We start from the raw sequence: 12,273 nt of genomic DNA, 5'->3' as shown, positions 1-12,273 counted from the left end.
GTCTTGTCTCAATCACTGGTGCTGTAAAGACAAAGCGTTAACCACTATGTCAACATGCTGCCCTGTCTGCAGACATTCTTGTTTTATTAATGTCAAACATTGGACTGGGAGAGAATGGATGCCAGTGAAAAAAAATGAAGTTGTACTTGGAAGTCATTTAATGTAATGAGGAGGGTTTGGTGATTTACCAATGTTCTCTGGACAGGTCCCAGCAGACTGGAATACAGTGACTATCATGGCACTATTTAAAAAAGGATGTAGATAAAAGGCAGAGAACTACAGGCCAGATAGTTTAACATCTATGGTTGGGAAAATTATTGAAGCTATCATTAAAGAAGAAATTAGCAAGGCATCTGAAGCGAAATGGATCCATCAGGAAGACAGCATTGATTCAGAAAAGGCAGGTCCTGTTTGACGAACTTACTGCAGCTCTCTGAGGATATAACGAGCACAGAAGAGGGGTGCAGATGGATATTGTTTAATTGGATGTCCAGAAGGCATTTGATAAGGTGCCACATAAAAGACTTGTACATAAGATAAGGATGGATAGAGTTGGAGGTGATATATTAATATGGGTAGAGGATTGGTTAACCAATAGAAAGCAGAGAGTTAGGACACAGGGGTGTTTTTCTGGTGGCAGTGGTGAGAGGGGTGCCACAGGGATCAGTATTGGGCTCGCAACTCTTCGCATTAATGATCTGGAAGATCATTAAGTATAGTATATCCAAGGTTGCTGACAATTGAGTGGAAAAGCAAATTATGTAGAGTACACAGAGTGTGCAGAGAGATATAGATAGGTTAAATGAGGAGGCAAGGATCTGTCAGATGGAGTACAATGTTGGTAAATGTGAGGTTATCCACTTTGGAATTAAAAAAGAGATCAGATTATTATTTAAATGGAAAATTATTGAAACATGTCATCATATAAATTACTTGGGAATGCTTGTGCATGAATTCCAAAAGGTTGGTTTGCAGGTGCAGCAAGTTATCAAGGCAGCAAATGAAGGACCTTCATGAGGGATTGAATTTAGGAAAAAACTAAGTGAAAGATTTAAGACCACAACTAATGCAAAGCCATGATTATCTTTGTATTTCAGGACTCTCCAGACTTAAAAGGTTTGTAGGCCAGCAAAAGACAAGAGCACTACAGGCTTTAGCTGGATCTAGAAATGAATGGAGGAACTAGTTGGGCATGATATCTGTTAAGGTATGATGAGAAAATGGGCAGGTAGGATTTAAGATGATGCAGCTGAGAAGAAGCCTCAGGAAGGTGAGGATAAGAATGTATTGCAACAAGTAGAAATATTAACCCGAGTGCAGAACCCAAACAACTGAAAGCCTCGAGGTATTGCATTAACTGACTTAGATGGACATGTAGTTAGGAAAAGAGCATTGTAATTGGAGGAGGGATGTACAAGAAAGATCTGTGAGGAGAAGAGAATGACACAAGATTACACAGGTAGATATAAACATGTCAATTCATATGGAATGAATGAGGGTTAAACTAGGCAATAAGTGAAAAACTAAAGCTGTAATTCAAAGGTTAAATTAGTCTTTAATTCAACACCTCATTGGATATGCACAGATATTTCCAGCATTTCCAGGAATTGAGAAATTTTAAAAACTTCAAAACACAAGTAGACCAAATTTTACTAAGTACTTCACCATGAATTCTAGCACAATAAATTACAAATGGCAAAACTTACCAATCGATTAAATCCTCCATGAATTATGCAAAAGCCTCCCTGATAATCTGACAGTTCTGCAAACCCTTCAATGTTTTTGTAGTCATAGGAACAGAGAAGTTTATTAGTTGAAGGATTGATCTGATCTATTCCTCCAGGAGTAACTTCAAGAATCACCAACTTTCTGGTATCTGTCCAATGATGCTTGTAACAGTTATAGCGCTAAAGGGAAAACAAAGCAGCAATTTTGCATCACCAATTGCACTTGTTCTGTGGGCATACAACATTAGTTAAAAAACAGAAATGCTGGAGGAATTCAGCAGGTCTCATAGGGTCTATAAGAGGTAAAGAAATATAACTGACATTTTGGGCCTGAGCCCTTCAAGGCACAACTTGAAGGGCTAAGGCCCAAAATGTCAGTTATATACCTTTACCTCCTCTGGATGCTATGAGACCTGCTGAGTTCCTCCAGCATTTGTGTTTTTCCTTCAATCATAACATACAGACTTTCATGTTTCACTCTACATAACATTAGCTTTCCAACATACAAATGTCCAATGCCAGTTCCCTGGATCCTACCAAAGATAGATCAGAAGGGTCAAATAGATTCATGTTTGAGTTAGAAAGTTCCTAAACGGAAAGCAGAATTGCAATTATTATAGTAAGTATAACATTTCAATGTTATAACACATTTGCTTCAAGAAATATTTGTTCTAAACCAATCCAATAACAGTTTAGATGTAAATTGGCCAAATGCAGACAAAATGGAACTAGTTTAGGTCGACAACTTAATCAACATGGCTATTAGGACAAAGAAATTTTGTTAAATCGCAACCACAATTTTTAGAAATCATGGAATGTTTTGCATTTGTAGCAAGAAATATGCTTCTATATTTACTTTGTTTCTGCTATTTTATTTGCAGATGTACAAAAGCAGTACACATGCACATGATGTTATGAAACTCGGGAGCCACACATTTCATTTAGTACCTATATAAATGTTATGTGAGCTACAGCAGAATATAAACAGTGATATTCTTGCAAAAGAAATCAAAACATGCACTTGTGTCTTTACAGCTTAAGTAATTGCATTAATTCATTTGATGCAGCCCTTTGTAGCTGCAGAGCATACATTATCTGCAACATCAATATAGCACCAGTTGACACGATTTTACACATTTATCCACAAAATCTCAGATATCCAAGCATTTTGCAACATGGTGTTAAACTACAAAATATACTTAATTTCTAACATATCATCCACATTTCAAACACTACTGCCTTGTCTCAGACTTAGCCAGATTAAAGACATCAGTCTTATCCAATCAACGTTCAAGATGGCAAATGTATGAGAAGGATCAAGCCTTTTTGTGAGACACCAATGCACGAGATCAGGAAAGGGTGTGGGTGATGGAGATGCATGAATTTGGAAAAGAAGTAGCATATTGGATAGTGAAGACTCATGTCAATTGGTGGGAAGTCTAATATTTTGTTTTATCTTCACTTGCCAAGGTATAGGCTTGAAAAAAAAATCATTTATTGCTGCACATCGCAACATACAAAACTTGCAATTTTTCAACTCAAGAAATAATGGTTTGCCACAGAAAACAATTAACGACATGTGAATACTGCTTCAAAGGTTCTCTGGAAGACTGAAAATACTTCACATTTTTAGACACAGGAAGTTTGAAATAAAGGTCACAAGCTTGTGAACAGCATTTTAAAATACTTAAGCATAATTTATTCAAAGTACTAAAAATTCATTATAGCCAAGAGCTCCTGACAGGATAATTGCAATTTACCTTTCCAGTAATTTTTCCTTCTGAAAATTCAGTCCTGAACCGCTGCAAAATGAAAATAAAGATGCATAAATTGTTTAGCCAAAGAAATACAGAAGAAATTATTTTTCATCATGGCCAAAAACTGATCAAGATGATACAATCAATAGATTACAAAACAGAATGAAAATGCAGAGCATAAATTATCAATGTCTTCTTAACTATTTCTTTTTCCGACCAAACCTTGCAATGATGGGACAAATAGTACCAAGCATTGATCAGTCAGCTTAATTTTTTTTTAAAAATATCGTCCTAAATCAATGTCTACAGTTCACTGACTGGCAATTCAACAGGAAAAATGTCCTGCCACCACAGTTCTTTCAATTTGTCAAAATGTGCTAAGACAATTAATAAAAATGCAATCATTTTACAGCCCTTAGGATAGATAACTACAAATTCAAAGAAATAAAAGATGGAAGTAACAGAGAGGTTTATGGCCTTGCCAACCAAAGACAGTTTAAGTAATTAAACTTTGCAATCACCAGGTCAAAAATGAACGAATACCAAATTTTGGGAAGTCAGCACCCCAAGATGAGGACAGATAAGTGAGACCAAGTTTTTAAAAAGACTGCTGATCCAAAGCCAGTTCTTAACACTTTGCAGTGGTGTGGACATGAAGAATTTTGTCTGGTCTCAGGGTTTTCAGAATGCAAAATGAGGGAAGCCAACCACCCTTGCTTAGGAAACGTCAGGTATGAAGACAAAGACAAACGTAAAGGTTTCAGCAGATGATTGAAGGCAGGGATGAAATCAAATGATACTCCAGGGGTGGGCATGTCTAGAGTTCATCTCAGAGTCAAATATGACACCAGAATTTCAAATTATAAACCATCAGTATTTTTCCAATGATTAGGAAATTTATCTGACTTCCAATAATGATGAGCATGAAGTCTGATAAATTAGAAATAGTGAAAAGTTCACAAGAGGAGCTAGTGAGGTTGAGCTGGGCAATATTATGGTCTGTGCAGAGTCTAGTACTGCATTTTCTAGATGTTAACGAGGAGCAATATGCACACAAAAAGGGGCTGCAAAGAAACATCTTCTAGGTTCACTGGAATAAACAGTGTGGCAGCAGATAACAATTCATTGTCAGCAATTCCATGGTTACAGAATAAAAAGGAATGGGATAGTCCATGGAGATGGCTGGAATGGTGAACCATAGAGGTTGCCAGAGACTGAGAAAGACCTCTGTAACAGTTTCACAGGACATTAATCATTTTGATGAGGGTACTTTGGCAGAGGTTAAACACTGGAGAGTTTACAGAGTTCAAAGGAAAATGGATGCAAAGCAGAGACCAGTTAGAGGACTTCAGAAAAGTATATATAAAAGCTGGTTGTACTTACCAATGCCTCTGTTAGCAGCTCTGTTCTATGTTCAGTGGAAAATTTAAGGGTTTCAGACTTTTTCCCACTTCCTTTACGGAAAGTGAGATTGAATTCTGTACCTTGACCTTTGCCAATAGGTCCAATGCTGCAGATATCTCCATAAGCCCACTGTAAAGCAAGTTTTTCATAGTTAACGTGTTTTGATAGCTCAAGTTAAAATAAAACATATTGCAGATGCTCTTAAGCTTCTAAGCAGTCAAATTGAAGAAATTTAAATCTTGAAAATATAGGAAGGTTGGAAAAGACACAAATTGCTAATCACATGGCTTCTTTAGAATTAACCACTTTGCAGAAAGTAAATGTTGAAATGAGCTTTTGCCCAAGTACACAAACGGTTTTATTTTGGCCAAGCATAGATAGCAAGTATTTCTGAATTTGAAATACATCAATTCTTGTTTAGGTGGAATATAAATTTGTTACAACAATATAATATGCCTATACTAAAACATTTAATGAAGTTATGGATAAAGAAAAATAAAATGATAGGCTCTAGGGGTAAATTATTGGCTTTGACTCCATTGTATAATAATCAACTTATTTCTTTTTCAATACATAATCAAAGTTTATTGCATTGGAGATTTAAAGGTGTGAAAAATTTGGGAGATTGTTTTAAAGAGGGTAAGTTTTTATCTTTTAATCAGATGAGGGAAGATTTTGGTATTGATAAGAATTCTTTATTTCTTAATTATCAAATTCGATCTTTGGTAAAATGTATGTTTGGTAGAGATATGATTTTACCTAAAATGACTACATTTGAGACTTCTTATGAAGGTACCAGAGAAGGGTTAATTTCATTTATGTATCAAATATTACAGGATGGTATGGATAAAAAGGGTTGGGAGAGATCTAAAATTAAATGGGAAGCGGATATTGGTTTTATTTTTTCTGATGATCGGTTAGATATCGGTTATGATAGTGTAACTAGATTGATAAATGCACATTATGCAATGACTAATTACAATTTTTTATATCAATTATATTTGACACCTGAAAATTTTTAAAAATATGGTTTTAATGAAATCAGATTTGTGTTTTAGATGTGGTGATACAGTTGGAACTTTTTTTTCATGCTGTTTGGTCATGTATACATATACAATCTTTTTGGAAGAAAATTCAATCGTTTTTAGAATACCTGTATAAGATTAAAATAGTTTTAGATCCAACAGTATTTTTATTGGGTAGTTTGCAACCTCTAAAAGGTTTGGGGTTAGATAAATTCCAGCTTGCTTTTGTATATTTAGCTTTATCCGTAGCGAAAAAATGTATTGCTAGTACGTGGAAAGATACAAATATGATTGATATTAATAGATGGCATGAGATGAAATATTGTTCAATAATGGAAAAAAATACTTATGTTTCGCATGATAATTATAATGTTTTTAATAATAAGTGGCTGTTATACTCGGAATATTTACATTTCAATTTATATTGATTAGATTTTAATATGTATATTTAACTTTTTTTAAAATATATTTTTTCATATATATATTAAAAAAACATTCATGTTCATGTTTAATTGCTGTATATGTCATATATTATTTGTTTTTTGAATGAATAAATAAAGTTTTTTTTAAATTTTGGCCAAGCACTCAATTGAAATGTCAATCAATGTTAAAAGAAATTCCAAAGATAATTTTTTCCCAATTTAACACATTAAAAAGTGTTGTTTTGTTGGGCAGTGACTTGAAAGGCAATTACCTCAAGAAACCATGAAATTTAGAGCACAGATAAGGATACTGTATACAAACTGAATGCACAAGGACAAAACGATTAAATCAATTTTCAATTATACAAATTGACGAATGTGAAAAAACATGCCGATTCTCAATCTGGGGTAGAAAAAAAATGTTCAGAAGAGAATTAGAACAGAAACTAGAAATCAGTAAGGTCTGCTTAAACAGTGAACCACTCAAGCACAGTCATGCTTTTGAATTTTCTCAAATGCTCAAAAGTTATAACAGGTGTAATCAAGGGATCTTGATATCAGACTACCATAACCTTATAATTATGGATAACTATCGAGAAGCAACAACTCTTTCTACATAAAAAATGTCACTTCAGTAACCATGCATTTCCCAAGAATTGAAGATAGATTAGGGTTAGTTTAGGAAAAGTTAAAAACTTTACAAATGCCATGGCAAAGCCTCAAAATAACTAGATTATGGTTGTTAGAGGGGTTGGTAATCTAAAGTGGGGCAAAGGAAAAGAATAAGTTAAGGACATACTTCCAAAATATAATTTACAGCACGAAAAAAGGCAATCCAAATGCCAGGAATATAACTATTACTCTCGCTCGTTACCTGATTAGTAACTTCAAGGGTACTGGGATTGTAAGTGGTTACAGCATGTGTACCAACAGAAAAGACTCGCTTATATCTGAAAAAAGAGAAACAAGAGCATCAGACCACACAATGTCTGTACATTTTATCTTACTTTAAATTTTGTTTTCACCAGTTCAATTTTAAAAGCATTTATTTGAATAATTGCAAGAACACCTAAAGAAATGAAACACCAATACAATTTTATTTCTGATGAGTACAAATTTCACTGTAGATAAAAGAACTGCTAGAAATGCAAAAATTTCTGGAATGGTTCACGTCAGTACATGATAGGCTGGTTCACTATGCTTCTTTGTAAAATATTTCTGAACTTTTAAACAATTCTGTCTCATAACCATAAAATCTATTTTCCTTAGGTATACAAAATTATGAGGGGTACAAAGAGAGTAAATACCAACAGGCTTTTAGAGAGGTTGGGTGAGACATTTCTCAACAGGGATTCATCCCAGGGGCCACAGCATATTTAAGTAAAAACTTTGTTTTCTTTTCACCTCACACAACAAATATAATTTTTTATGTCATTGGTAGGAGAGAAATACAGAAGAAACAAAAATTTGACTATTCGCAGGAAAGGGGGGGGGGTCAAACTTTATGCAGATTTGTGGAGGTCCTAGCCGAAAAAAGGTTGAGAATGGTTGAACTAGACAACATGGGTTAAGGGTGAAAGGCGAGATGTTTAAAGGGAATGTTAGGAGAAACTTCTTCATGCAGAGTGGTGAGACAATTGAACAAGCTGCCGACTGATTTGACATTTAAGAGTATTTAGATAAGTGGATGGGAGTGGTATGGAAGGCTATGGTCCAGATGTAGATCAATTGGAATAGGTAGAATAATAGTTTAGCAGACTAAATGGGCCGTAGGGCCTGTTTCTGTGCTGTGTGTTCTTTGGTTCTGCAATCACCTCCAAAACAGCTCCTAATCTCCTTTCTTTCCAGAAAAGTATTTTGAATATGGTGTTTTCCCAAGTTAATTTTCCTCTACAATTCTCCCTGCTGGTTTTATTTTCTCCCGAGTAGACAAAGCTGCAAGCTTTTACCAGGCTCTTCAGGAACCAGCTATGAAAGAAATCCTAAAAAAAATTCACAAGATACAAGAGCAGAAGTCAGCCCATCAGTCTGAGTCTCCTCCACAATCCATTATATTGAACAGACAATTGAAATTTCCCCATTGGTTTACTCATTTGATGGAATCAAAAGTCTCTTCCTGTAACAAATAGTTGCAGAAATGCAAAAATTTCTAGAATGGTTCACGTCAGTACATGATAGGCTGGTTCACTATGCTTTTTCGTAAAATATTTCTGAACTTTTAAACAATTCTGTCTCATAACCATAAAAACTATTTTCCTTAGGTATACAAAATTATGAGGGGTACAAAGAGAGTAAATACCAGCAGGCTTTTAGAGAGGTTGGGTGAGACATTTCTCAACAGGGATTCATCCCAGTTAGGAGCAGACAAGAGAATGCAGATGTTGGAATCTGGAGCAAAAACCCAAACTGCTGGAAGAAATAGAGTCAAGCAGCATGTGTGTTTGGGGGTGGGAGATAAAATTGCTGACAATTCAGGCCTAGACAATAACCATGATTGAGAGTGGAGAGGGAAGTCAACCTATGTCAAGGGAAGAAGGATGAGACAGTGACAAGTGGACTTAGGAAGGATGCAGGGTGATAGGGATGAGGGAAGGAGAGGGATGAAGTTGGAAGGCAGGCAGAGTGGATAACAGATAGAACAGAAAAACATTTTTTTTGTGGTGGGGTGGAGGAGAGTGAAGATGTAGATAGATACAGGAAGGTGATAAGCAGGGAGATAATGGGAACCATAAAAGGGAGAGATGAAGGGAAAATGGAACAAGATACCTTGTGCACAAAATGTATAGGTAGGAGATGAATGGAACCGGGAGAGAGAGAGGGAACCAAAATGGGTGATGGATAGATGAGAGGGAAGACAGAAGGTGAGGAAAATCTGAAAAAGGAAAATTCTAAGTTCATGCCACAGTCTGTAGATTACCAGGTAAAATACAAGGTGTTCCATCTGAAGTTTTGGCTTCACCATAGCAATAGAGAAGATAGAGGATGGAAAGGTTGGTGTAAAAGTGGAGAATAATTTGAGTCACATCTTCTTCATTATGATTTTGGTTTAAGAACACAAGAAATAGGAGCAGGTATTGGTCATTTGGCCCTTCAAGCCTGCTCCTTCAGTTAATAAAATTATAACTACTATCCATAAAAGAAACTTGGAGGCTAGGTCGAGCAACTTACTGTGACGTGTTTCGCTATAATGCGCCACTAAGTCCAGATGAGTTTTTAATGGTTTATTGATCAACACAAAAGAATTCAGGAATTTGGTAATGATAATGGGTGTGACGACATCCATTTCTAATGTAACATAGTCTTGTCACCATTAATAACGAACGTTGAATCCGTAGTAACAGTCAACAGAAAATATGCGAGCCTCACTCTCCCTCCTCATCTCTTTCAATAAAGCATTCACACCCAAACACCCACATCTGTGCCAACCCTCCCCAGTACCTGCGCCAACCATCCGAAGAGAATAACACATGCGCAGATGGAATATGGTGCTGAAAAGGGCAGCATCAACAGGAATAGCCAGACAACGCAGCCTTTGGACCCCGGGATGTCGCCGACTCCTGCAACCAACCCAACAAAGGTTTTTGGTCCGACAAAGATCATGACTAATCTGGCTATAACTCAGCTCAATTTACTTCCATGGTCCCCATTATGCTCCATTCCTGATCTCTAACCTCTGTCTTTAATACATTTTGGGAAGCATAGTTGGCGTAGTGATCAGCACAATGCCTTTACAGCGTCAGCAATTGGGACTGGGGTTCAAATTCCGTGATATTTGTAAGGAGTTTGAACGTGCTCCCGTGTCTGTGTGGGTTTTCCCTGGGGACTCCAGTTTCTTCCCACCATTCGAAATGCATGGTGTGGGGTGGGGGGGGGGTGGGTGTAGTGTAGGTTAATTAGGTCTAAATCGGCAGGACAGACTCGTGGGCTGAAATGGCCTGTTACTGTGCTGTATGTCTAAATTTTAATGAGGCAGCCTCTACAGCTTCATTGGACAGAGAATTCCACAGATTTATTTTCTCTGGGATTTCATCCATCTTAAATATCTTCTGAATCTAGAGGCTATGTCTCACCAGCCAGTGGAAAATACCTCCCTACTTTTATCTTTCCCTTTCATAACTTTGTCTCCAGGATACCTCTCATCCACAGTTTACATTTAGAGAGAGGTGGGAATTCCTGATTCTTTTTTAACCTCTGGAAGAACTTTTTTTTTCAATTTGAGTTTTCATGGGGTGAAATCCCAGTTAGGCCTACTTTGACGAGCCCTTAGCAGAAGTTAGTGCTTTTAGTTTAAAAGAAATCTATATCAAAAACTAGAATTTGTGATATTTAATAATAGAGTATCTCAATAGTGATATATAGCATTTATTGATGCTCTTTAGATTTGAAGGAACTATCCTCACATCCTTGTATCCTCAACATTCTTGTAAATAATGTTTGGCTTTATTGCATAGGGAATATAAAGTCACAGAGAACGCCCACAAGCAATTCTGCAATAAAATAAATAGTTGACCTTTAACTTTTTATACTCGTGTTTACGACACGTCACATACACTTGTTAAATGAATGGATTGGGAGTAATTTCAAGATAATTGGATAAAGCAAAATGTTTCTTGATATTCTGCTCAATGTAAATTGCTTTGGTTGACAACTTATCTTTGCATAACATTTGGGCACATCAAACCATTGGTGGAAAGAAAAATGTTCTTCCTGCCAAACACTAATTCATGACATAATTGCATCAATAAGTCTTGTGTGTACACACAGAGGACTAGAACTGTGGCATAAAATATTCATAAGATGCTGAGTACCAAAACCATTAGGCACTTTACAAGATTTAAAATTTCATCTTTAAACAAGGAAAATTTAAATAGTTTGTTAACTGGTTTTAGCAATGTATGTAACAATTTGTACTAGTATTTGACTTGGTTGAACTTCCATCCAGCTCTGATGTTATCTTCTTTGGCTTGGCTTCGCGGACGAAGATTTATGGAGGGGGTAAAAGTCCACGTCAGCTGCAGGCTCGATTGTGGCTGACAAGTCCGATGCGGGACAGGCAGACACGGTTGCAGGGGAAAATTGGTGGGTTGGGGTTGGGTGTTGGGTTTTGTCTTTTGTCAGTGAGGTGGGCTCTGCGGTCTTCTTCAAAGGAGGTTGCTGTATGTATTCTCAAATGCCAAGGTGTCAGCTACTTGCACTTTATTCATTTTGCTGTGTGCTAGGTATAGAATAGGAGCCGTAGGTGGTGCCGGTAGAGGACCCATGATTCGGAGCCGAACAGGAGTGTGGGTATGACAACGGCTCTGTATACGCTTATCTTTGTGAGGTTTTTCAGTTGGTTGTTTTTCCAGACTCTTTTGTGTAGTCTTCCAAAGGCGCTATTTGCCTTGGCGAGTCTGTTGTCTATCTCATTGTCGATCCTTGCATCTGATGAAATGGTGCAGCCGAGATAGGTAAACTGGTTGACCGTTTTGAGTTTTGTGTGCCCGATGGAGATGTGGGGGGGCTGGTAATCATGGTGGGGAGCTGGCTGATGGAGGACCTCAGTTTTCTTCAGGCTGACTTCCAGGCCAAACATTTTGGCAGTTTCCGCAAAGCAGGACGTCAAGCGCTGAAGAGCTGGCTCTGAATGGGCAACTAAAGCGGCATCGTCTGCAAAGAGTAGTTCATGGACAAGTTTCTCTTGTGTCTTGGTGTGAGCTTGCAGGCGCCTCAGATTGAAGAGACTGCCATCCGTGCGGTACCGGATGTAAACAGCGTCTTCATTGTTGGGGTCTTTCATGGCTTGGTTCAGCATCATGCTGAAGAAGATTGAAAAGAGGGTTGGTGCCAGAACACAGCCTTGCTTCACGCCATTATTAATGGAGAAGGGTTCAGAGAGCTCATTGCTGTATCTGACCCGACCTTGTTGGTTTTCGTGCAGTTGGATAATCATGTTGAG

General features: G+C 37.1%; 1 protein-coding gene across 6 annotated transcripts in view; it reads right to left on the bottom strand.

The window, feature by feature from the left end:
- LOC138748554 (dnaJ homolog subfamily C member 13) overlaps nt 1-12,273 on the bottom strand; it is a 173,059-nt gene that overhangs the window by 150,787 nt on the left and 9,999 nt on the right. For all 6 annotated transcript variants that reach the window (XM_069908999.1, XM_069908992.1, XM_069908984.1 and 3 more), the window contains exons 3-6: nt 7,210-7,285; nt 4,868-5,017; nt 3,488-3,529; nt 1,707-1,907 (exon numbers count right to left, since the gene is read on the bottom strand). In XM_069908999.1, the coding sequence (XP_069765100.1) occupies nt 1,707-1,907; nt 3,488-3,529; nt 4,868-5,017; nt 7,210-7,285 (469 nt within the window). The remainder of the gene's footprint in view (nt 1-1,706; nt 1,908-3,487; nt 3,530-4,867; nt 5,018-7,209; nt 7,286-12,273) is intronic.

Source organism: Narcine bancroftii, chromosome 1, assembly GCF_036971445.1.
Source record: "Narcine bancroftii isolate sNarBan1 chromosome 1, sNarBan1.hap1, whole genome shotgun sequence".
Taxonomy (NCBI): Eukaryota; Metazoa; Chordata; class Chondrichthyes; order Torpediniformes; family Narcinidae; genus Narcine; species Narcine bancroftii.
Note: the sequence above shows the minus strand (reverse complement) of the source record. Positions and strands in the feature narration are given on the sequence as shown.